The sequence below is a fragment of the Acanthochromis polyacanthus genome, chromosome 11, assembly GCF_021347895.1.
Source record: "Acanthochromis polyacanthus isolate Apoly-LR-REF ecotype Palm Island chromosome 11, KAUST_Apoly_ChrSc, whole genome shotgun sequence".
NCBI classification, from domain to species: Eukaryota; Metazoa; Chordata; class Actinopteri; family Pomacentridae; genus Acanthochromis; species Acanthochromis polyacanthus.
Genome location: NC_067123.1, coordinates 38,380,837 through 38,407,619, shown reverse-complemented (window position 1 = coordinate 38,407,619; position 26,783 = coordinate 38,380,837). Strand labels below are relative to the sequence as shown.

Genomic DNA, 26,783 nt, shown 5'->3' with positions numbered 1-26,783 from the left:
ATCCATCCAGATTATCTGCAGGAACCGAAGCCCAAATAGTTCCAGCAACATTTTGAAGTCACATGAATCCAACAAATCTGTTTCCTGACTCTAAAGTAAACCTTGTTTGTAGCTTTGGGAAAAGTCTCGTCCTGCTGTGATGACGTAGGAGGCAGAAGTTCACACTGTGAGATTAAAGCTGGACAGAAGATTTATCTGCAGTTTCTGCCAACGATACTTTTGGCACAAGGAGCTAACCTCAGTCCTGGGCCTTTGGGACAGCTTCTGCAGGGTCAGTACGAGGTGGTTTCTGGAAAGAAATGCTTCACCTTCTTTAGCGCTATTGGTGTCTCCGGGTTGGATTTAAATTGGTCCTTCTTTTGAAAGTTTTACAGCTCCGACCCTCTGAGTCTGCTTCGGTAATAATTTGACAGTTGCCATTCTCTCAAAGGCTTTTCCCCTCTTCACTGCAGGGAGACGGTTGGATCTACAATAACCCGCTCTGGAAGTCAACCTGACATCAGAACACTGTTTCCTCATGGACGATAACGGAGATGGCATTCCCCTCGCCGAAGACTGAGGTCAAAGAAACGGAGCCGAGTCCTCCTCAGACCTTCAGACTCACTGACTAACAGGAAACTAGCAAGGTGCCAAAGGGATCTCTACTGTTTGAACCAAGACATGGTTTGGGACTCTTGGGACAGCAGTTCAGCATTTTTATATACAGTTAATAGTATTACTATTCAAAGTAGAGTATTTCTATTTTTCACCTTGCCAAGGCCTTTTTTTGCACATGCACAGTAACGACGTCTGTCACCTACTTTGTATTTTTTTTTTAAACAATCAGTCCGTTCTCTCAGACATCCTTTGGTTGTGAGCTTTTAGTCTTTTAGTCACGCAGCGTTAGAATGGATCCAGTCTCCTGCAACACATTATACTGTAGCTGTAAATGAGTCTGTTTATAAAGCACTTTTACCATAGAAATAAAGCTACTATTTTATATCTATGGCTTTTAACAATCAGGGTGGTCTCTCAGAGCTTTACGGGCGGTAAGGTCACCAAACCAGATTAAAACTATTAGAAATCCAGAGGTAAACAGATGTTCTACATTAGATGATGTGCTACTATATAATATTAAACGGTATATTACAGCAAGCTACTAGAAAGCAAAGGTCCTGATTGTTTTGTCTGCACTATGAATGTATTTAGGCACATTTTAATAGTACCGTATGCTACTTTCCCATCTTGTACGGTTTGCTACTACACATGCTTACTGTGTTGTACCTTTTATTTTGTCTACAACATGTCGCTCTCTGAGTGAAACACCTCTGCCTGACAGATGATTTTTCATTACTACCTCTCTCATTTAACTATCCAGGCCATCATATGTGTTCTCTTCCAAAAGAAAAACCGCCGGTGTGTTTGTGGCTGAATGCTCCTGGGTGCTCTCATCTGTTTTCTATCTGCGCCCCCTAAGATAACACTTGTGTAATTAGGCAGCCCCTGCACACCCAGCCCGAGGCCCCTGAAGTTAATACGTATCTTTAGGTCGCCTGTGGGGATGAATAATGATGAGGCTGCTTGGAGAAACACACAACCATGTTCTTACATCTGGGGGTCGCTGGAAGGTTGCTTCTGTGAAGATGAGAGGACGATCTGCCAGAATAACAATCACGGGAACTGGGGTAACCGGTCTGGTGGATGGAAGAGGAAATATACGGCTTCATATTACTCACATTTTACAGTCAACGGCCAACTTTAAACGAGCACCTCAACGATTTTTGATTTATAAAAGGATGTTAGCATCGACTCCTACCTGCCTCCTTCAATTTAATTCTTAAATGTGTTGTTGTGTTTTGTACTTCTAGCCAGGTGGATTTACCAGATGCCATTTTGTAGCATCCACCGTGACAGTTTAATTACACCACATTACAACGCCATAGACGGTCTGTAGAAGATGGACGGAGCCACCAAGGTGTGGATAGATACTTCAGAACTTTATATTTGGTTGTTTATTGCCACTATTTCGGTGTATCTGACCCAGAACTCAAGATCACTACACAAACACATATTGTAGTGAATTACAAGGTCGCCCCACCTCAACCCTTCAATGCACCACATGGGTCAAAAGTCAGCCATGTTCAATGGAAAATGGGTATCTGTTGAGCATCAAAGGGTTAAAACGTATCCTGCTTTATGGTCCAGTTTTTTCTCAGTGGTATCACCCATCCATCCATAATCCATACAATGTTTAATCCTGTGTAGAGTCACAGGGGGGCTGGAGTCTAAATGGTACCACAATTTACTAAATAAACATCTTGCATATTGAAGTAGTGTCCAAACTACCAGTTGAGACCATAAATTGACAGGGAAAGTGCTTGCTGAGGTGACAATATGGATGGTTTTCTTATAGATTTCCATTTATCAGACTCCTTTCTGCAGCCAGAGGAGCCGCCCCCTGCTGGCTGTTAGAGAGAATGCAGAATTAAATCATTTCAACACTGACTCCCCTTTTCAAACCTGAACGTTCCGTCCATCTTTTGCAGAGTCTATGTGCTGCACAGAACAAACTGCTTTTCATTACTGTTTTATGACACTGGCCTGACATGAAACTAACAAGCAGCTAAACACACACGAGGACATGGACTCACTGAAGTAGATGGCGACTGTGGATAAACAAAGGACTGTACATTAATAAAGACCTTCTACCTTTTTTAAATTAAACGATGTTCTGTATCTGTTTTGTAACTTGTTGATTAAAACAATACTCACTATCATCTCTGAGCAGACGACGTGTACAACATCTCACCTGTCATACCACAGGTCAACCAAATAATGTAGCGCTAATATATCTAAAAACTATATGTAAAATTTAACACATGCATTCATGATACTTGGGCTAATGCTCCATACTAAGTTCATGCTCATGACCAGATTCACAGCAAACAAATTTAGCATGTAACAAGCTAAATGTCAACATGTTGTAACATTAGCATACATGAGCAAATTAGCAACTAGTCAAGTAACTGTTACTCATGTAGCATGTTTAAAATCACAGATGTTTAGCCACAGTGCTTTGCAACAGAAAAATGAATTGAAGACAAGTTTAAACATTAAGGTTAAAACCTGTTGTTAGATACATTTAATTGACTACACGCATGCTAAAGAGTAGCTACAGCATGCTAAATAACTGAATGTAATTATCCAATAATCAATATGGCAGGATGCCACAGTAGGATAAATGTAAATGAGTTAACATGGTAACTCCAGCATCTTTACATTAAGCATCAAGTTTTATGTCAGTTTGGATCGCTTTTCATCATTTTGGATCATTTGTGTGCCTTTGGAATAATTTTCTTGTCATTTAGGACAAATTTCATGTCATTCTGGACTAATTTCATGTAATTATGAATCATTTTTAAGTCATTCTGGATGACCATTACAAAAACTATTTGTAACATAGCTGACATTTTAGTGATATCCAGTCATTTTTATTAATAATTGGTTGTTTCCATAATAAATTATGGAATTTGTAGACATGATCATAAGAAACAAAAACATTTTTTTTTTTAGTTTTAATAAAAATGTATGCAAGATACATCCCATGGACTTCAAAAGTCCCTCAGTTATAGATGACCCAAGTAACAGGAGAAAAGCCTGGACTACAAACAAGGCATTTGTGGGACAAAATAACTCCTTTTTTTGTGGATTTTGGGCATTTTGTGAGTTTGCAGTCACACAGTTACATTTAAAGAAGCTACACCACACCAAATAAAAGAAAAATAAAAGCATAAAGATGGGCTGTTGGGTCTTCCTTCAGATCACAGGTGTTCATCTGTTGAAGGAAAGTTTAACTCCACACCACCACATCCTGATAAACCTATAAAACCAAACACCTCTCACACCCATCCCAGTGCACCACCACTAGGTCCAGTGCTGCGTAATTCTGCACACTTCCTGCTGCAGATGTTTCCATCCAAAGGCTAATGCTGCCATCAAGTGGTTCAGCTCACCTCGGATCCCAATCAGATCTGCAGAGGACGGCTGGAAGCATCAGGGCACACCACAAGAAACACAACTTACACTCGAGCTTTCATTAAAGTGTATATTTAAAGATGGCTGAACAGAACAACAATGTAAAAATGTAAACTTTGAAGGTGAGCAGACACGAGTCGGGAGGGATGGCATCGAACGAAAACGGCAAGGAGCTACCGAGAAAGTAACAAGTAAACTTAGAAGGAACCGGTTCGCTGTTCCCGATTAAAAAAGCAGCACAAAATGGAACAAATTAAGAGGGCAACAAGCTGTACATCACATTAAGGCTTCGTCTGAACTCCGTCCTCTCTGGACAAACGAGAAATCAACACAGTTTAGGCGTCGTCGTGTAGCGGAATAACAATGTCGTGTCGAAGTTCTGGGATGGTGACAGTTTCAGACGAGATCAAAAGCAAAGAGAACAAAGTGAGACAACTTTGTAAAGGAAAGAAAAAAAAAACAACAAACAGGTAATCAAAGTCATTTTCTGTGAGACGTCACCAAACGAGTACAGCCGTGTGATGTGTTAGTCTTTTGATGTGTCACTTATTTGATAAAAAAAACAAAGTTACTGAAGCGTGCACGTTACACAAACTCCTTTAGTTTTTCCACATGGCGTCTGGAGACCCCCAACAGAGAACAGTGCAGCGCCCGAAGAATAAGAAGACGAAGGTTAGCGCCCTGCAGAGCCCAGTCCCAGCTGCATACTGCATTTAAGAGCTCAATAAAACTACATGGAAATCGATTACTAACGGGAGTCATTTTTTCAAGCAAAATGACAAAAATTCACGGCTCGCTTTGCCGCCAATGATTTCCTGAATCTAAATATAACTATGCTTTTATTTTGATATTCTAAAAATGTTCAGCAATTTTATGGAAACCAAACCAAAAAAAAAAGGAGGAATATTAGTTTAAAAGACAATTATTTTGTTTCTCCACTAACAAACTTGTGCATAACTGTTGACTTTTCACTGTGAACCGATTAAAATAACAAACTGATGATTCATTAGTGTTTCAATAATAGATTTTTGTCATTTTCAGCGTCTAAGTATTGAAATTTCCACCTTTTCCATTTTAAAATTTTAAATTAAAGTCTAAAGTATAACACTAAACATAAGTTTTTGGACAAAAACAGGTAACTGGAGTATATGATGCGACTTTTCTTCTATTTTTAAAACATTTTATGCTCCAAATGAAACAGAATAACCTATTTTTGTATTGAAATTTCCACCTTTTCTCTTTTAATTCACTGTAAATTGAATGCTACTGGACTGTCTACCAAACAAAGATGGCATTTTACAGACAGTATTTACTATGAATTTCTTATCTGAATCACTTCCGAGCATTAAAATGTACAATATTTGTCTGTTTTAACTCTCTTTAGTCTAAATAGTTGCTGCTTTTCTCGGTTTACATGCACATAAATGGAATAATCTGGGGTTGTGGATTGTTACTGGGACATTTAAAGACACCACAAAAGGCTAAAGAGTTGCTTTTTTTTGACGTTTTACAGATAAAACCAACAACTGGAAGATTATTTGCTATCAGAGTAGCTGTTTGCTGCTGTTTTCCTGCTTAATAACGTGAGGATTTCTGATATGTGCAGCAGCAGACTGAGCATACAGTACAGAGCTGGGACGCTGCTCCAGAGCTCTAAAGACATTTTGTTAGTTTGTCCGTCTGAAGTTCCAGGCAGAGATGGAAGTCCGTTTCCTGTCACCTGTTTTCTAACTACCCCCCCTCACAGTTCACCGTCTATTTCCAGACATTTAGACAATTTCCAGTTTCAGTGCCTCCGTCCGGTCGAAGCAGACGACCCGCCGACACGAGAAGAACAAAAACAGTCCCAAATTAAACTCATGAGGCACTAGGCTTTTTGCTCACTCACACCAGAGAGCTCCCCCTGCAGGACGGGAGGCCTAATTTATTATCACTACTTTTTACACACAGCTCGCTTCTTGCTTCCGTCTTTAAAACCCTAGCAGCAGAAATGTACAATCTACGCAATTTATGAAAAAAAAAGGGGGGGGGAGGGGTGTAAAAATTCACATTCAGAATCATTCTTTCGACAAAATCTTCAAGCCCCTCTGTACAAGAATTATTGCATTCACTGTTCTATTTGCTGTCACACATAAAAGAACAAAACGATCACGTAGAGGGAAAAAAAAAAATCCAAGACTGCATATTTAAAAGTCACCACAATAATCCAATATATTATCATCCTTTTAGACATTTTCTTTACATCACATATTTACACAATAGGCCAATTTTCTTTCCTAAGGAATCCGTTGCAAAAGGAGGTGTCAGGGAGCCAGGCAGACACAAAGGATACGATGATGATTAAAAAGGTCAATATTACAGGTGGGCTGGCGTTCCTCCATGCCGCATACGCTCCTCTGTACACGAGTCAGGAACAGTCGTCAGCGTTCACGCCGTCCTCGCTCTCACTAATGAGTTCAACAATGTGCCGCGGAGCAAAGGTCGATGGGTCTTTGGTGCAAATGTTCCTCTCTCGTTCCCCCTTTTTCACCGAGAAGCAGTTAATTAACAAACCAGGGAAATGAATCGAACCGAGTAGAGCAGCCCTATGCCTTGTCACACATTCAAGTAAAAAAAACAAACAAACAAAACAAAAACCGGAAAGAAAGAACAACAACGACAACAAAAAAAACCCAAAACAAAGCAAGACGAGCGTCCTCAGGGTAAAACGGTTCTGGAGCGAGCCAGATATGACGCTTCCTCGACACATGAGGGCGCTCTAACGAGACCAAGTGCCGGGTGAACGGCCCCAGTGTTCTTCTTCATCGGTTGTTAGAGGTTTCTTCGCGTTTTGTTTGTTTTCCTAGAGTTTGTCGTCGCCGTTATTTTTTTTGGAGCTTCTTGCCCTTCTTCAGGACGAGTTTGTTCTTGATGTGTCCTCGCTTCCTCTTGGCCGTCTGGGCAGAAAAACAGACAAAAATAATCAAAGTTTTAAAAAAAAACAATCTGGAACTAAAGTCATTTTCCTCCTAAAATGATCAGGCATCAATGGATTTAAATGACTTCCATCAAACAGCGTCTATTCACAGCTTATGATGGACCGTGAGAACTTTTAAGTTACAGAGGATTTGTTGACTGTCAGGCTTTAATATGTTCATTATAGAAAAAACTGACGATAAATTAAACTGAAGCACATTAGAAATAATCAGAAAAGATGACAATATGATTATTTATGACGTTTTCCAGAGCAATTTTGTCTCCAAGATGCAAATAAATAACTTCAAGGTAGGTAGATTTTTATACATTTTCCATGTTTTTTATATATATTCATGTCTGTCTGTGGATAGTTAAGTTCAATATCCACTGAATAACGACAAAAAGACAGATTCTGATTCTTCTGATAAACCAAAGAAAATATCTGTGACGTGTCCGATACCAGCTTCCACGTCATCCTCCAGTCCTGCCTGTTTCCACCTCAAACCCAAACATCCACTGTCAGCAGGATGGAGATCATATGTTAGAATAGACAAACATGTGAACAGGCTCAGAGTTTGTTCTACAGTAAATGTACATCCTCTGTTCTGTTCTGTCCCTCAAAGTCTGCTGAAGCTGCTCCAAGCTCAATCCCAGCGTCCACCCTGAGGCCAAGCAGCTGGACCGCTCACAGGACGGAGGGTTGAGATGGAAGCAAACACGGCGTCATGACAGCAAAACAGTGAAATGCTATATTAAAGACAGTGACTCCCTGTTTGTGACATTACAGTGTCCACACATTTAAACAAAGCATGAAAGGTCAGGAAAACTACATTTGACGATGCAAATAAGTTAGACCCTCCAGAAAAACGCGATTATGCGATCGCATGAATTCCCGCATTAATCACCAAAATACCGCTGATTATGCGGGGGTCAATTATTCCCCAAAAGGCCGCACAATCCCCGCAAAACAGCGCACAATTCCCGCAAGAATCTCACATTTCCACGAAAAAATAAGAGAAATATGCAGGTCCCGCTTGATTTCACAATTCCCCCATAAAATGAGGAAACTATGACCGATATAAATGGAGTTGTGAGTTTTTATGTGACGCCCGGCCTGACGTCATCAGTTCATTCACACACACACACACACTAGAAGAACGGCGAATGCTCACAGATCACATTTACCTACGAATATTTCAGCCAGAGACCCAGGACCCAGATTTACTGCACGAAAGTGGGGGGAAACTTTTTGCACCCCGTGCAACATCATTCTAGAGCACCAAAGAAAATCAACCGTGTTGCAGTTAGTTTGCTCTGCCTCAAAGTATAACTAAGCAGAAAGAATGCTTTATTTCTGAGGAATGTTTAAGTCATGCTTAAGCTGATAATAAATGAAACATTGGCAGCACTTACTGTGATGTGTCTTGCATGTAGTATGTCTGTTTATCTTTATTTTTCTCTTTTTCATTCAGTGGTAGCCTAGTAACAGGATGTAGGAGAAGAATCACCTTTTTTTCCTAGTTCTTACATATTTCACATCTTTTTCCATATTTCACAACTATTCGCATATTTTGTAACTTTCCGCAATTTCCCCACATAAAATGGCATAAAAACCCTGCATATTTATTCACATAATCAAGGATTTTAGCCCGCATAATCAAGGATTTTAGCTCGCATAATCAGGATTTTAGCCCGCATAATCAGGATTTTAGCCCGCATAATCAAGGATTTTAGCCCGCATAATCAAGGATTTTAGCCCGCATAATCAAGGATTTTAGCCCGCATAATCAGGATTTTAGCCCGCATAATCAAGGATTTTAGCTCGCATAATCAAGGATTTTAGCCCCCATAATCAAGGATTTTAGCTCGCATAATCAAGGATTTTAGCTCGCGTAATCAAGGATTTTAGCCCGCGTAATCAAGGATTTTAGCCCGCGTAATCAAGGATTTTAGCCCGCGTAATCAAGGATTTTAGCCCGCGTAATCAAGGATTTTAGCCCGCGTAATCAAGGATTTTAGCCCGCATAATCAGGATTGTAGCCCGCATAATCAGGATTTTAGCTCGCATAATCAAGGATTTTAGCCCGCATAATCAAGGATTTTAGCCCGCATAATCAAGGATTTTAGCCCGCATAATCAAGGATTTTAGCCCGCATAATCAGGATTGTAGCCCGCATAATCAAGGATTTCAGACCACATAATCAAGGATATTAGCTCGCATAATCAAGGATATTAGCTCGCATAATCAGGATTTTAGCTCGCATAATCAGGATTTTAGCTCGCAAAATCAAGGATTTCAGACCGCAAAATCAAGGATTTCAGACCACATAATCAAGGATATTAGCTCGCATAATCAGGATTTTAGCTCGCATAATCAGGATTTTAGCTCGCATAATCAAGGATTTCAGACCGCAAAATCAAGGATTTTAGACCGCATAATCAAGAATGTTAGATCGCATAATCAAGGATTTTAGCCCGCATAATCAAGGATTTCAGACCACATAATCAAGGATTTTAGCTCGCATAATCAAGGATTTTAGCTCGCATAATCAAGGATTTTAGCTCGCATAATCAAGGATTTTAGCTCGCATAATCAAGGATTTCAGACCACATAATCAAGGATTTTAGCTCGCATAATCAAGGATTTTAGCTCACATAATCAAGGATTTTAGCTCGCATAATCAAGGATTTTAGCTCGCATAATCAGGATTTTAGCTCGCATAATCAGGATTTTAGCCCGCATAATCAAGGATTTTAGCCCGCATAATCAAGGATTTCAGACCACATAATCAAGGATTTTAGCTCGCATAATCAAGGATTTTAGCTCGCATAATCAAGGATTTTAGCTCGCATAATCAGGATTTTAGCTCGCATAATCAGGATTTTAGCCCGCATAATCAAGGATTTTAGCCCGCATAATCAAGGATTTCAGACCACATAATCAAGGATTTCAGACCACATAATCAAGAATGTTAGCTCGCATAATCAAGGATTTTAGCCCGCATAATCAAGGATTTCAGACCACATAATCAAGGATTTTAGCTCGCATAATCAAGGATTTTAGCTCGCATAATCAAGGATTTTAGCTCGCATAATCAAGGATTTTAGCTCGCATAATCAAGGATTTTAGCTCACATAATCAAGGATTTTAGCTCGCATAATCAAGGATTTTAGCTCGCATAATCAGGATTTTAGCTCGCATAATCAGGATTTTAGCCCGCATAATCAAGGATTTTAGCCCGCATAATCAAGGATTTCAGACCACATAATCAAGGATTTTAGCCCGCATAATCAAGGATTTTAGCCCGCATAATCAAGGATTTTAGCCCGCATAATCAAGGATTTTAGCCCGCATAATCAAGGATTTTAGCCCGCATAATCAAGGATTTCTGCCTGCGTTTTTCTGGAGGGTCTAATAAATGACTCCAACTGCGACAGATAAACCTGCCGGTGAATGCCTGCTCTGCAGAATCCACTTTTGATTTGTGCACATTTTGTCACGGTTTGCATCACACCTTTTGTAATAAACTACGGATCAGTCACTCAGACAGTCTTCAAGAAAGGGCAGCTTTACAGTCTGACAACCATCAGGCCTCATGCACTTTATGGGAACAAACAGAGTCTGTGAGACTTTCTGTTATTTTCAGGACTCTTTAAATCAACCGGCAGGATGTTTCTCGGTACCTTCTTGGAGGTGTACTTCTGTTTGGGCACGACGCTGCGAAGCTTGTGGTCCAGCGGCTCCCTGTTGTCCAGATTCTTCACCTTGTAGATCCTGACCAGCCAGTGCTCTGAGGTGAACGCCTCCTCCAGGTGCTTGAACTTGATGTCCTTGTTGCCGATCTCAGCGTTGCGCGTCCGGTCGAAGCCCGGCGGTGTCCTGAAGTCCAGCTGAGAGAGCAGCAGGGTTGTTATTTGACACATTTTCTAGCAGCTAGCTTGGTTAAAAAAAAGAACAGTTTGAAATATTTCCACTGAATGAAGGTGTTGCTGCAGCCAGAAGAAAAGAAAACATCCATCGGCACCTCTAAAGCTCACCGACTAACTGAACTTCAGTTTCTGGATGGTTTTAGCTTCCGTCACTGAGGGCTCATTTTTCAGCCCTGCATCTCCATGGTAACGGTACAACCGGGGCTTTACGAGATTATTCAATGTTCTTTTGTCATTTTGTGTCTCGTTTTTGGAATATTTTTTCTTGTTTCTGTTGGGGTTTTTTTGTCGCTTTTGGTCTGACTTTTGTTTTTTTGTCTCATTTGTGTCCATTTTTTGTCCCTTTGTGACTTTTTTGTCAAATTTTTTATCTCTTTTTCGGTTTTGTGCCGTTGTGGGTCTTATTTTTGCAACATTTTATCTTGTTTTTGTTGTTTTTTTGTCTGTATTTTTTGTTATTTGTCTCATGTTTTTCTCTTAATTTTGACATCTGTCTCATGTTTTTGTTGTTCTGTTTCTGATTTTTGTCGTTTTGTGCTTCCTTCTTGCCTCATTTGTGCTTTTTGTCTTATTTTTGTCATTTTGTGTTTTGCTTTTTTTCATTGTTTTGTGTCGTTTTGTTTCTTGTACGTCTCGCCTGTAATTTTTGTCTATTTGTTTTGTTTTGTTCCTTTTTTTGTCATTTGTTGTCTTGTTTGTGCTACCTCTAGTGCAGTAGAGCAAAATTATAAAACCATGAACGTTAAAGTGTTTTAAATAGAATATCAACATGTGTGTTATTTTCTCTGGTGCCCACAGCTGTTACCAATACTTAAATGGTGGCTCCACATACTAAAGATATTTTACTCCTACTGGCTTACTCACTTTTTTCCAATCTTCTCTGGAACCAGCCTCCAGTTCAGATGAGAAGTCTCTGAATTTTTCTCTCACAACTGTGGGTTACAACTGAGTCACTGATAGCTGAGAGCAAACTCTTAATTTCCGGTGCTTTTTAATCTTAATTTTTTTAAAATAAGACACGTAGCATTAAGGGATTCTGCTGAAATATCAACATTCTACACTTAAATCTGGCTTCTAAACCAAATGACACATCACAGACATCTGACAGTTCTCTAAAAATGATGCAACTCCTGCGATTCTGCAGAGACAACACGCCTTTCAAAGCCGCCAGCCGCTTTCTGGGTTCAAAGGACTAACATCTTGTATCGTGCTTGTTTGAAGTGTGCCACAGCTAGGCTAGCTTTCCTTTGTGAATGACTGCTGCTTGTCACTTTGCATTTATTGCACAGACATGAGTGGTTTGAATATTCCTATCTAGGTCTGCAAATCTCCCTAATGAAGCTAAAACAAAAAAGAAATGCTGCAGTATGAAAACTGTCCTCATAAGACGATTTAAACCCAATTATAAAAGACAAAGAGTAGGTCTGATGGGCCTTTGATTACACTACGGCAGTGATTCCATTTCCTCGGTATGAGCATCATACGCCCTCTCGTCCCCGTTATTCTGCTGGAAAAAGTCTTTGATTACTCATCCTTCAGTCCGTCTCACCTCTATTCTCACAGCTGCAGCCTCCATTGTATTTTTCTCACATTTCCTCCTTTCTTTTCAACCTCAGCTCTCACTCTGGCCTTTTGTTGCCGTCTCCAGTATCTCTGGATCTCTGCCCTCAGGCTACTTCACAGGACAAAGCGTACGACATTTCAACACTTTGGTGTATTTTTGTGCAACTATCAACGCGGTTCCACTCGTTATTTAAATGTAAAGAATGTAAATGAGGTGGAGAGATCAAAGCACAGAGTCCACTGGGGGATTCTGTACAGCAGGGGTGTCCAACATGAGGCCCGTGGGCCAAAAGCGGTCCTCCAGAGGGTCCAATCCGGTCCTCAGAGTGGAAAAATTACAGAGAAGACATTAACTGCAGATTGTAAATGAGTAAAATTATAAATTTAAAATCATTTCTAGACCATGACGAGTTGCTTTCATCAAAGTAAAATACTAGATTGCTCTTTTGTCATTTTGTGTCTCATTATTTCAATATTTTTTGGTCTTGCTTTGTTTTTGTTTTTTTTGTCTTTTTTGGGTCTGACTTTTGTCATTTGTCTCATGTTGTTGTTGTTTTGTTTCTTGTTTTTGTCGTTGTGCGTTTCCTTTTTGTGCTTGTCTTATTTTTGTCATTTTGTGTTTTGCTTTTTTCATTGTTTTGTGTGTTTGTTTTTTTTCTTTGTGCTTCTTTTATATCTTGCTTGTATTTTTTGTCAATTTTTTTGTCGTTTTGTAACTTTTTTGTCAAATCTTTTGTCATATTGTTTCTGATTTTTATCATTTTTGTAATATTTTGTCCTGTTTTTGTCTTTTCTTGTCTGAGTGTTGTCGTTTGTCTCGTGTTGTCGTCGTTTTGCTTCTCGTTTGTCATTTTGTGTTTTGTTTTTGTCTCATTTGTGCTTTTTGTCTTATTTTTGTCATTTTGCTTTTCTCGTTTTTGTGTATTTTTTTTTTTGCTTTGTGCTTCTTTTATATCTTGCTTGTATTTTTGGTCCATTTTTTTGTCGTTTTGTAACTTTTTTGTCAAATCTTTTGTCATATTTCTGGTTTTTATCATTTTGTGACTCATTTTTGTAATATTTTGTCCTGTTTTTGCCTTTTCTTGTCCGAGTTTTGTCATATTGACCATTAAGTAAAACACTACATCGTTCAGTTCCAGGTGACCAAATGTTGTGTTCCTTTGTAGAACCTCTGTGATCTTAAATGATAAACTGAGGTATAATGTTGTTAAAACTTCACTTATCTTCCTGAAGAAATTTCAGTTTGTTCATGATGTTTAATAAAAATATTCACTGAATGTGAGTATTTTCAGAAGGTACTTTTTTGCACTAAAACAAAGGAAACATTTGGAGTTATTTATCGGTTATTATGCTGTGATTTTACTGGTATGGATCACTGGAGATCTAACTGGGCTGAATGTGGTCCTGAACTAAAATAAGTTGCTGTGCTGTATTCTCTGTTGTATCACAGTTTAACGCTGCAAACTGCATTTCCAACCATCCTCCACCGCGGTTCCCCTCATTGTTTCCTTCCTCGCGTCCTCCAAGCCTCACTTTCTCCTTGTCACATCTTGTTTCCATAAACCTAATCTCTGACTCTTTCTTTCTTCCCTCGCCAGCCTCGCTCCATCCCGTCCTCCGTCTCTTCGTCTCTCCACCCAGAAACGACGCCTCCAGCTACACACAGCTCCGGCTTTCTGTCGGCAGACGGCGGCTGCATTCATTCTGCCGTCTCTGCTGAGCCGCTGGCCGGGCCACGTCTACAGCTGGGATGTAAGCACCTGGCAGGAAGCATCCCTCTCATCTCTCCTCTGCTCCCTAACAGAAGTAGCCGTGGCACATTTCAAAGCTTCCACCAATCCTTCGTATTTCCTGCTACAGCCTTTCGTCTCTCTTTCCCCTCTACCTCCAATATCCTCTCTCCAAATTTCAGGAGCTCCCCAAGGCACCTCCTTAAAATCTCTTTCTGCCTGTCTGTCAGCCGGCTCTACTTTTAAGATACAGTAGCAGGAAGTTTTGCCCCTTTGGAGGTGGCAGCTGCTCGTTATTCTCTGGTGAAGCTGCACGCTGCATAAAATACACGACTTCTCGCTGCAGCTGCTTGTTACTTTCTGATCTTGACACCGAGGTGGAACTCAATATTTGCAGCTACAAAGTGGATTATAAACCCAGAAAACCTCTTCAGCGGAGTCGTTCTCCAGCCTGGACCTGCTCTCTAGCAGGTGGAGGAAACCATCAAAGACGAGCAGTTTTAGTGGTGTTCCACGGCCACAAACATGTTAATGATTGTTTGGCACTTCTGCTCCCCCTCACCTGCATTTCACCAAATCGGTAGTAGGACATCTTGTACATGAGGCAGTTGAGCAGCGTCGGTGATCCGGCCTTGTCCACTCTGAATTCTCCCTGAGGAGTGAAGTAGTCGCTCTCCTGAAGAAAAGAAGCAGAGAAATGTAAGAAAAGGGAGTAGTTTGTAAAAACATTCAGCGACGCCGGTTAAAAAACTCATTAACAGTAGTAAGAGCTGCCTGAAACAAATAAAAAGATGTGAAAAGCCCGTTTGCGATTGGGGACCTGAGACACTTTCAGACTATTTAATGAGTTTCAGGAAAACTATAGTCCTGAAAAATAAACACACGATGCTAAAAAAAACAAAAACAACCTTGAGCACTTAAACAAACATATAAAAGATTCAGATACGAAAACATAGAAGTTTATTAAAGCTGAAGGAAACTCAGGTGCCAAACACTGTGAAACAGAAAAACAATGAGACGGAATACTAAAAATAAAAATACGCAAACTTAAAGAAGAACAGAATAGAAAATAAGAAGTAATACTAACAAGGAGAATTAAGCATACTGGGAACCAGTTTAAAGAGAAATAAACACACTGGGAACCAATTTAAAGAGGTTATAACAGGTTCATTTAGGGCTGGACCCGAATATCCGGATATTCGTTCACTACGGCACTATCCGGATATTAATTTTGGTATCTGAATATTCGCCCCCCCCCCCGGTCGGACATTACCGGGTGGAAAGAATATGCAGCATTACTGTCTTCCCTCCCCCCACATCGGCACATCTCGTCGTGTGATCACATAAACATACACACACATGTGTATGTGATCACCCCTTCCTCCGACCAGACGAAAACATTCGGAGCTCGTCTCTTCGGCCCACTTCGGCTCATCTCGGCTCATCCAATCGTGTTTCTTACCACCACCTGAATGGCTGGGATGCTGCAGACTCTGAAGTCACGCTTCACTTCGTTGCATAAACATAAGACAAGATGCTGAAGACTTCCGCTGTTTGGGAATTTTTCAGTTAAACTGAAGACAAAACGAAGGCAAAATTTGGACCTGGGAGACCAGACGAACGGATCCGAATATTTGGGCCGTCTCGAAGAATATTCGGATATTCGTCTTTAATAGGACCCGAATATTCAGAGACCAGAAACCACTGTTCAGCCCAGCCCTAGTTTCATCACCGCATGACGTGTGATAACGAAACACTGCATGAATTTTAAATATTAGAATATTTTGAAGCTGACATTGCACAAACTAATTAAGAAACTAATATTCCAATTAGATTATTCCGCACCAGTTGAAATGCTCATAAAGTATTTAACATTAAATCTGTCGCACACAAAAACCGACTCGCTGTAATTAAGGCCCCGGTGTGTTTCTCTAACTGCTCCTTCTACGCCCAACATGTTTGGTTCAAACCAACCACGTCCTCATGCAAATCATCTGGTATCCATGGCAACACCCAAGTGTGAGTGCACGGATTCTTTCCCCTCCCCTGACACGTCTGAAATCAAAACAGAAGTGTGTGGAGTTTACGTCCTGCTTTACGTCTATTGTGCAGTTTGTCATTAAAAAGTGAGCGGGTAATATTCAGCCTGTTTCTACCCGGCTGTCATTCGTCACTAAATTAGGCTGCAGAGATGCACTCTTGGCTAATAATGTAGTTTTTTTTTCCCCCTTGTGAGCCGTCGAGGTTGCTTTGTCTACCTGCAATGATACAAACAATGTGGAGAAATATCAGTGAGTGTAAGGTAAAACAAAAACGGAGCATTATAACCACCAGGACTTACAGCAGAAAGGTTGAATTAGTTTTAGCTAAATGTGGCTAATAAACTGGTAGCAAAGAGTCAGGCAGTGGGATCGGATCTGTCCACATGGACTGATATACGAGCAACGATGCAGGACAATACCCAACAGTATGACTCATGCTAACGCCTCTTTGTAGAAATTTACAAATTCAGCCACAACTAAAAGGCAATAATTCACTTTAGTTCCTTAATTCCTGTGAATTTTTTTACCAACTTCTAAAGCAATTCATGGCGAAAAGACAAAACTAAGGCACCAATTAACAAATGCAGCAAAGCTCTAATAAATTCAGTGTTTTTTCAAATATCTGTCATCAACTTCCCTCATTTAATTCCATCCCTGCTGATTTAGGCACACGTCGGTTATTACTTTGCCCTCTTTTGTGTCTTTCATTTCGGGGACTAACCTCGTTAAACGTGCATGTGGCACCTTTCCACATGAATAATAAATTAATTTATTTGAATGAATAAACAAACCCCTGGACTTTTAACAGCTCAGATGTGTTTTTTCACCTTTTGATCTCCACACATCAGTGCTTTAGGGCGGTTATCAGGGATCTTTATGCATCCGATCTGCTATTTAAGCCGCCCAAAAACAACAATATGACACATGTTGGGCATTCATCGTCTGTCAGAGGCGCTGCTGCGTCTCTTTCTTGTTTTATACGTAAAGCTTTGCCTTCAGTTTGAACCAAAACGAGCCAAACAACAACAGTGAAAATGACCCCAAAGCATTCCCCAGCCACAGCACGCGGAGAATTCAAGCCTGACAAAATAAATGATTCTGCAACACGAACACGGTGACTTCTGGCTTCAAAAAGCCGCTGCTCACAAAGAGCCTCGGAGTCATGAATAACAGACCTCGTCAGTGCGTTAGGGGCTTCATCATCGCAGCCGCGGCGCCTCGTCTTTTCCTTCGGCATCATTATAATGTGCATGTTTCAAAAGAGGAAACACCGATTCCACCGCCGTTCGACTGTCTGCTGCATATTTTTCCTGGAGAACGCTGCAGCTCACGTTCCCAGGTAGCTGCCGTTGGTTTTCCACTCACCCTGATGTCCTTCGGGTGCTCTCCCTCCGCTATCCTCACCATCCACAGGAACTTGTTGATGTCGTCGCCCGAGTAGCCGATCACGCCTCCGAAGATGATCAGAACGTAATCCACGTCCAGCGACCTCATGATCTGGTACGCTGCGCTCTCATTGGACGACATGGCTTTGCCCACCTAAAGACAGCGAAGGAAAACGACGGAGAAAGTCGTGTTTTTATTGGAGCCAAAGCTGAAACGATTCCTCGAACCGGACCAGTAAAATCACAGCGTATTAACCTATAAATAATTTTCCCTTTAAGTGCAAAAAAGTACGTTCTGAAAATGTTGCCATTTAATGAATTTTCTTTTTATTAAACATCAGGAACAAACTGAAATTTCTGAAGAAAAATAAGTGGAATTTCAGCAACATTCAGCCTCAGTTTATCGTTTACACATTAAAACTTCCAGATCAGAGCGTCTACAAAGGAACACAACATTTAGTCATCTGGAACTGAACGATTTAGGATTTTACTAAATGATCAAAATGACAAATGTCTGACAAAAAAAGACAAAAAACAACAAAAACAAAACAAAAAAATGAAACAAATTACATGAAACAAAACAGAACAGAGACAAAAATATTAGATCAAAAAGTTACAAAGCATCAAAAGCGACAAAAAATTACACAAAATGGCAAAAATGAATAAAACAAAATAAAAAATGACAAATAAGACAAAAAACACAAAAAGGAAACAATAAGTCATGAGACAAACAAGAAGTCAGACAAAAGAAACAACAAAAAAAAAGACAAAATGTTACAAAAATGAGACACAAAATGACAAAAGAACAATCCAGCATTTTACTTTCTGATCCAAACAACTCGTCATGGTCTAGAAATTATTTTAAATTTATAGTTTTACTAATTTACAATCTGCAGTTAATGTCTTCTCTGTAGTTTTTACACTTTATAAAGTCGTCCCATGTTTGACACACCTGTCCTCTATGGACCGGCACACATTTATGGGATTCCCATGGCTTCAGTTTTAGTTGCCTGAATAATCTACAGAACACTTGATTACTAAAATAATCGATAGCTGCAGCCCTGAGTGGAGCTTCCTGCTTCAGAAGGCAAAAAGGGGAATTATTAAACAGAGATCCGTCACACATTCTCCGTAATTACATTCCCTGTGGACAGATGCTGAGGAGACAACAGGCGACAGGTGGGAAAGAGAGAGAGAGAATACAAAGCCAGAGGCCTTCAGCAGACTCAGCCAAAAGACAAAAACAGTCGTTTGCATTTGGCAGCAGAAAGAGAGGCTAAAGCATGCACTAAACCCGCTGAATCTGAACGATTAACCCTCCTGTTGTTTTCATTCACGGGCAACAAAAAAATGTTGTTTCCATGTATGAGAAAAAAAATCCAAACATTCAGCAAAAAAATCCCCAAATTCATGAAAATTTGTAAAACCTTCAGGAAGAAAATTCCAATAATTCCTTAAAAGTTTCCCTTAAAAAAATGTATTTAAAAAAATCCCCCAAATTTATGAAAATTTGTAAAACCTTAAAGCTCGTGTCCGGAGTTTGAATCGCAGCGTCTCCCAGAACACTGTTGGTCCCTCCCTCTGATTTCACCCCTTTATTTGTGCACGCGCTCAGTACATGAGAGGAGTGCCCGGAGTGCTGCAGCATCTCGCCTGTTTTGCTGTTTTCCACTCTTGTACATTTAGTAAATAATAAAGGAATTACATTAGAATGCTGTAATTGAGTCTAACTTGTCCTAATACCAAAATAACATGAATCTGCTAGGACGAACGAGTAAAGTTTCAATATGTGATTACACTCGTGTATCCCTCTGGATGACGTTGTTTATCAAACTTAGTGCATTTACGCGTGTATATGTGTTACATTGTTTATTTATTTCTATCTAGAGTTCAGAATTGCATGACTCCTCTGACGAAGAGTATGTCCCAGACGCCCCAACATCTTCCTCCAGAGGTCGGGCATCTAAACGAAGCCGTCAGGCGGGCTATGGAGGCCGTGGTCGGGGAGCGAGGCGAGCACCCCGAGCCAAAAAACGTCCTGCAGTCTCTTGGCCTTACAAGCCGTGGGATTGGTAACTTTTCTGGAAGTTGCTGATCCCTGATGCTCTCTCCTCCACAAGCAAAACAAATGTGCTCGCGGTTGCGTAGTGCGTAGCTCGCCCACCTCTGCATGGGCTTGCTTGCTGTGCGCGTAACCGTTGATTGACAGCATGACAAAGCTGAAGCTCGAACTTGATTGGTCGGCAGCAACCGGCGCTTTTTGCAATAACATGGGGGTCTATGAGAGGAAGGCGGAGCTCAGGAATAAATTTTCATATCGCGTTATTCTAACTTTATATTATAGTATCGAACTAGACTAACACATTTAAGCTTTGTTAAAAAATGACACATAGATTGAAAACAAACGGAAACTCCGGACACGAGCTTTAAGGAAGAAAATTCCAATAATTCCCTTAAAAAATGTATTTTAAAAAATCCCCCAAATTTAGCTAGAAAATTCTTGTAAATATTTTCAAAAAATTAGTAAAAATTTCCCAAAAAAATGCTAAAAATATCTAAAGTGATTACATATCTATCAGTAAAACTTCTAATATTTTCTTTAAGAACATTCACATAAAAATCAACCAAAATCCAGCGAAATTCACCGGATTTTGGTTGATTTTCTTGTAAACATTTTTAACATTTATTTTTTTTACCAATAAATGTTCAAAGATTTCCCAAAAATGCTGAAAATGTGGACATCAGAAGTTTTACTGTGAAAATATATTTTTTCCTCACACTTTCAAACTTTAAAACGGGTCAATTTTGACCCGCTGGACGACACGAGGGTTAAGCGAAAAAAAGTTCAAGCATGCATCTGGCTTGTAGCAAGGAGTCATGGTATAGAGAATAAAAACACTGTAGAGTTTGTTGATCATTCAGTGAAGTAGAAGAAAGTTTTAGATTTAAAGAAAATAGATTTTTGAAAGTTTATTTTGAACATTTCAACATAGAAAGAAAACAACAACAAAAAACAATGAATAAGTTGCTGAAAAAGGAGTGGGAAGAAGTCGAAGCTCATCTAATCTCAGCCCTTCTCCTTACACAATGATAATAATGATAATACTGAATTTGATTTAGAGTAAATATACACCAATATGTCCATTTACATTTATACAAAAGGACAAAGACAAAAGGTCCTAACAACAGCAAAACATAACAGAAAGAAAAGACCCAACTAAATACATGCATAAATACAGAAGAAAACTAATCATTGACATAATAATAATTACTAACGGTAATGTGTGCACACCCACTCCATCTCTTTGTATTTAGTTTAAAACTATTGCATGTTTGGACGTTGCTTTATCTGATCACCCAGACTGTTCCAGAGTTCTGCCCCACAGAATGAAACACAGCATCTTTTCCTGTTTCTGTGTGCAGAAGTAAAACCGAGCAGAGAGACGTGGTCTTACCAGCGCTATGTGGCTGTTGTTCCACGTGTTGTTGTCCACCAGCGTGGTCCTGTTGGCCATGCCGGCTATCTGGTAGCCGTAATCCCACCACGACATGACGCGTGCGTGCTCGTCTGTGTTCTGCCTCAGCCAGTAGTAGGCCTCCCTGAAGTCATCCAGGATGTTGCGCGTCCTAACGAGGCAAACAGGCCTGACAGGTAAGCGCGTTGACAGGCATATGGCTGCGGAGGCTATTAATATTTCAGCTAAGCCTTTGAATCAGAAGGGCAACAACAGCTGAAAATAGAGCATCCGTGCATAATAAACCGAGGGTTAAAAAACACCTCGACGTTCACGTCCTAAATTTACCTCGAGCGGAGGGAGCAGGCAGAAAGCCAGGCAGCCAATTAACTGGAGGAACGGTGATCATATTATATTAGCGTCTGCGTTCGTGCGTGGGTAAGTGCAGTAGGAAAGAGCAGGAAGTTCCCGGTAGCACGGTCCAACCATTGTCTGAGAACTACTGTAGTGTCATTAATATATGCATGGGGACTCGCATCTACCATTTAGTCCTGCTCTTCAATATTTCCTCCCAAATGCTTGAGTGGAATAATTATGCCTGTAAAGAATCTCAGAGAGAATAATAAATCGGCTTTTTGCAAATCCAGAGACGGTCCACAGATGTTTCCTGCGACCCAGAAAAACCCAGCTAAACAATCACATTAAAGCCTACAGGTTCACTTATCAATATTTCCACAAACTTCTTATGAAATATGCATGCGCCCGCTCCTCCGTCCTCCTGCTACGTGCGCTCCTCCGTGCACTGACACATGTGCTGCTTTGCATGCATGCAGGGTGGAGGAATCCATCCGTCTGCATTACGGACCATTACCGGGGACGCTGCTCTTTCCCTTGCAAGTAATTCAACATCCATCAAAGCGGCGGGCGTGCACGTGTCCGGCTCTTACCCGTCGTGGTTGTACGAGGCGAGCACCACGCTGGGGCTGGAGTAGGCGTTGCTGGTGACCCAGGTGCAGTGGACGGCGAACATCATGAGCAGCATCAGCATGAGCATGGTCACGATGGACTTGATGTTGGGACCCAGACCCTCCTCGGCCTTCTCCTGCTCTGACACATGTTTACGCACCTTTCCAGCCTGCAGGGGGAGACAAACACTACTCTGACACGTGGCAAACTGAAGCCTTCCACAAATATGAATTATCGAGTGGCATAAATTATTGAATGAACTAATTGAGGAAAGTATTTTAGAGCATCCTCGGTTGTTTTTTTGTTTTTTTTTTATGCTGCGTGAAGCTGCATCACTGAGAATTGTGAGATGAACCCTGCGATGACTTAATGTTATTTTTTACAGCCGCAGAAAATGACAGAAACGACTCAGCCGAGGAGGAACTTGGCAAAATATTAACACCTCCGGTCCTCTGACACCTCAACGGCCTGCTAGAAGTCAGGAATAACAGATGCACACGATGAGGAAGCATCTGATTTCTGCCAATAATGACATCTGAAACGGCTTCGTAAACAGAAGTGAAGAAGGGTTTATTATTAGAGCTGCAAAACAAGCCCGCTGAGGTACTATAAAGTTACATTTATGAGCATTCTGAATAACTTTTTTCTGCATTATTAGTAGGTTTGTTTCCAGGCAGCCTTATGATAAACTGAGTCCGTGGGGAGCGATGTGAATCAGACCGTGCATCGGGGTTATGTCCTGAAAGATCACATGACCATCTTTTGGGAGCTGTTCCTAAAGGTCTCCGCTGAGCAGAACATGAAATACTGAAGGTGTCCGGAGGGTTTTTACAGTCCGCTGACGATCTGCACTTTGATTTCTGGTCGTGATTCCTCTCCTTCTTCGGTTTGAATCCTGACTTCTGCATAAATCACAAATCATCTTTCAGGGCAGATTTACAATCCATGATCTGATTCTCAACTCTCCCCACAGATTTACTTGAACTCGCGTGATCAGCTGCGCATATGAATTAAAAAAAAACAAAACCCAGGCTGTGTTATGATTTCATTCTGACTGGAAGTATTGATTGGCTGCTTGATGCTTCTTTTCATATTTCTCTGCTGGTTACCCACGGCCCGTCTTGTGTCCCGTTTCTGTACCTGGAGATCAGATTGGACAGGTCGCAGCTGTGGCGGTCCTCGGTGTCATTTAGCTGCCGCTCCAGTGATTCTCTCATCCTGCACATTGTCAGACTTCACTGTATTTGGACTGCAGGGATGAGAGGCTCACTGGAGAGGCAGCTGAGGGCAACAGCAGGCACAGAAACGTAGGACGGGTTGGGCCAGGTCCAGCCGGTTAGCAGCGACTCAACTGTCAATGCTTACATATCCTTAACCCTGCAGAACCCAACGTACCGCCGGCGCTACGCTTTGCATTTTGATTTTTGATTGGCGGTAGATTTGAAACCAGATAAGATAGATTGATTATTCTTTTTGCATATAAAATCTGGGGAGTTACACTAACATTTCACGCATTCACCAGGTCTAAGAGCGCATTTTCGTTGCAGCGCTGGGTTTGTAACAATGCAAATCCATCATTTTGATGACCAGGCGGCCATCCAAATTCTGTTTCTGATTCAACTCTGTAAAAACGATTTTCTTATATTTTCAAACGTCTAGGTTGGATTTATGATTCAGTTAATGTCATCTTCATGTCTTCTTTCAAAAATAAGGACATTTCTAAGAGACCTTAAACTTTTGAACAGTAGTGTACATGAGTTAAAGCTGCTCTATATTCGCTGAAGTTGCTCTATATGACTTGAAGTTGCTCTATATTAGTCAAAGTTGCTCCATATTAGCTAACGTTGCTCTGAAGGAGTTAAAGCTGACCTCAGGGTTCCCACTCTTTCCCAGAAATGATGTTCCAGGACTTTTCCAGTCGGTACAGACACACGTTATCAGGTAGGACGACGTAGGAGGTGAAGTGAGCGATGTCACCGTGACGTCACCATCGCAGGCGGACTTTTCGCAACAGAGACTTGACCCGTGTTGACCATAGACTGTATTCTATGGTGTTGACCGGCGTCATCGACTGAAAGTTTGACTTCAGACATGAAACGCTCAGTTGCACCCTCAACTGTTGTGGGAAGATGTAGTTTATGCGGACGCCACCACACACCTCGGCAGTGAGGGGGATGAAATGATGTTTCAGTAAAAGTGCGGGTGTCACAACACCCACACCATCCACACAACAGAATTCTTAATGTTGTTTTCATTCCCTTATTTTTAATCAGACAAAAAAACAACTGTGAACTATTGAGTGAAACGTGGCCCATACCTGTTAAGCCGTTGCTATGCCGATATCAGAGTTGTTTCATCTCGCAAGTTACAGCCCACTCAGGGGAATGCAAATCTGATTGGCTGGTAGCGTCACATGGGGCGCTACGGCTCGAAGCAGAGAAGCGCTATTTTATATATATTATGTGCCTTAATGTTGCCCAGAAAATATGGTGACAACACATGCATGCGCATAACTTGTAACCCGTTTGCATTGACAGGGGGAGGATAAATATTTTTCCAGGACAAGTTAACCGTTTCCAGGACATTTGACCTTTTTTTTTTTCTCATTTTCCATATGTTTTCCATGACTGGAAAATTGGTCAGTCGTTTTCCAGGTTTTCCAGGATTTCCAGGACGCGTGGGAACCCTGTGACCTACACTACTGTTCAAAAGTTTGGAGTCACCCAGACAATTTTATGTTTTCCATGAAAACTCCCACTTTTATCCATGTGCTAACATAACTGCACAAGGGTTTTCTGATCATCAATGAGCCTTTCAGCACCATTAGCTAACACAATGTAGCATTAGAACACAGGAGTGATGGTTGCTGGAAATGTTCCTCTGTACCCCTATGGAGATATTCCATTAAAAATGTCCAGCTAGAATAATCATTTACCACATTAACAATGTCTACACTGGATTTATGATTAATTTAATGCGATCTTCACTGAAAAAATAAGGACATTTTTAAGTCATCTCAAACTATTCATCAGTATTTTTATGCATTTTGACCCGTTTCTCTTGTAAAGGAGGCTGTGATCTCAGATGAACTTCTTGAATAAATGAAGCTAATTAAAGCAGCTACCAAAATAATTAACCAAATGTAGCCACGACTAATTCAGAGGAACAAATGATTAGCAAATAACAGCTTTAGCTCCGTACTTCCCCACAGCCACGGCTGTTTGATGACACTGGATAAACTGTTTGATAAAACATTAGTGTCTGTCGACATAGAGTTTTCAGTTTAAACAGCGCATAAGATGGTTATATTCAGCATCATTCTTTGAAGCGTTTAATCTCAAAGCTGTGTGCATTTACGACTCCGTGATATTTGAGGTGCTTGTAATTTTACAAGCATACATTTGTTTTATGAGATACGTCCCCTGAGCTGACATTTTCCTTCAGAAATAGAAGGATATTTGAAATAGAAAGATATCTGAGGGCAGCACACGGAAAGAGGGGATTACGAGGTGCACTGGAGCCGACAGCGTGAGCAGTGACGGCAGCACTTAGCTCAAAATTCAACAAAGTGAGACGACTAAAATTACGGCACCAGTTGGGGCTGAATCACAGTTTACCCAAACTGGTGGGGAGTGAGGAAGGAAGCTGACAAACACGCTGCTGAGACATCCACACCGTGAAAGGTGCTATAAGAGTGTGCAATTTAGAAAAACATGTCAGTGGAGGTTCTTTTAGCGCACTTTAAAGCTTTTCTTGTTTTTCCACGTCACTGCATGTCGGATGGTCACAATTTAAAACAGAATGTCCACATAGCATCACAGGAAAATGAGAGAAGAGGGGATCAATACAGGAAGTAGGGCTGTCAAAATGAACATGTTAATGCGGATTATTCCATCATTATGATTAATCTGATGAAAAATTTCAATGCAATAAACCTATCTGATGACTCAAAATCCCTGAAATGTCTCTCACTGGAAAAAAAATGCCCCTCTCAAAACAAGAAAAAAAAAACTTATTTCAAGGAACTTTTACCTTGAAATAAGAGAAAAAAATCTGCCAATAGAACAAGTGAAAAATGTGAAATAAGATATGATATTTTGAATATTGAGATCATAAATGTAGCTGGGGAAACTTATTTTCAGCTACATTTTACCAGGATTGTCTTAACCCTCCTGTTGTCCTCATTTACGGCACCAAAAAATACATTGTTCCCAAGTCTGGAAAAAAAAAAAAATCGGGAAAAAAAAAAATCAAAAATTCAGCAAAAATCCCCCAAATTTATAAAAAAAATTTGCAAAACCTTCAGGATGAAAATTCCTTAGAAGTTTCCCTTAAAAGTTTTATTTTACAAAAAAATCCCCAAATCTGGCAAGAAATAAAAAGTTAAATAAAAATACAAAAATTGTAAATATTTTCAAAAAATGAATACAATTCTTCCAAAAAAATCCTAAAAATATCTAAATTGATTACATATCAGTAAAATTTCTAATATTTCTATACAGAAATATTATAATATAATAGAAATATTTTTTAAACATTTCTTTATTCCCACCAAAAAATGTTCAAAAAATTTCCCAAAAATTTTTTGAAAATGTGGTAGTTACTGTGAAAATGTTTGTTTTTTTCTCCAAATTTTTAAATTTTAAAACGGATCAATTTGACCCACAGGACAACAGGAGGGTTAAAACAAGATAATTTAAAGACTGTTTGACGTAACAGAATATTTAAGATGCATTGTCTTAA

At 40.3% G+C, this 26,783-nt stretch overlaps 2 protein-coding genes across 4 annotated transcripts in view; one reads left to right on the top strand and one right to left on the bottom strand.

The window, feature by feature from the left end:
* LOC110961995 (oxysterol-binding protein-related protein 10) overlaps positions 1–2,703 on the top strand; it is a 133,088-nt gene extending 130,385 nt beyond the window's left edge. For all 3 annotated transcript variants that reach the window (XM_051955778.1, XM_051955777.1, XM_051955776.1), the window contains one exon: positions 453–2,703. In XM_051955778.1, coding sequence (XP_051811738.1) covers positions 453–497 — 45 coding nt within the window. In that variant the 3' untranslated portion in view covers positions 498–2,703. The remainder of the gene's footprint in view (positions 1–452) is intronic.
* A 1,367-nt stretch (positions 2,704–4,070) lies between these two features.
* Positions 4,071–26,783, bottom strand: part of LOC110961997 (STT3 oligosaccharyltransferase complex catalytic subunit B) — a 134,491-nt gene continuing 111,778 nt past the window's right edge. Inside the window, exons 11-16 of the mRNA XM_051955775.1 lie at positions 22,022–22,209; positions 21,075–21,246; positions 17,600–17,773; positions 14,755–14,868; positions 10,654–10,860; positions 4,071–6,950 (exon numbers count right to left, since the gene is read on the bottom strand). Of these exons, the coding sequence (XP_051811735.1) occupies positions 6,876–6,950; positions 10,654–10,860; positions 14,755–14,868; positions 17,600–17,773; positions 21,075–21,246; positions 22,022–22,209 (930 nt within the window). The 3' untranslated portion in view covers positions 4,071–6,875. The remainder of the gene's footprint in view (positions 6,951–10,653; positions 10,861–14,754; positions 14,869–17,599; positions 17,774–21,074; positions 21,247–22,021; positions 22,210–26,783) is intronic.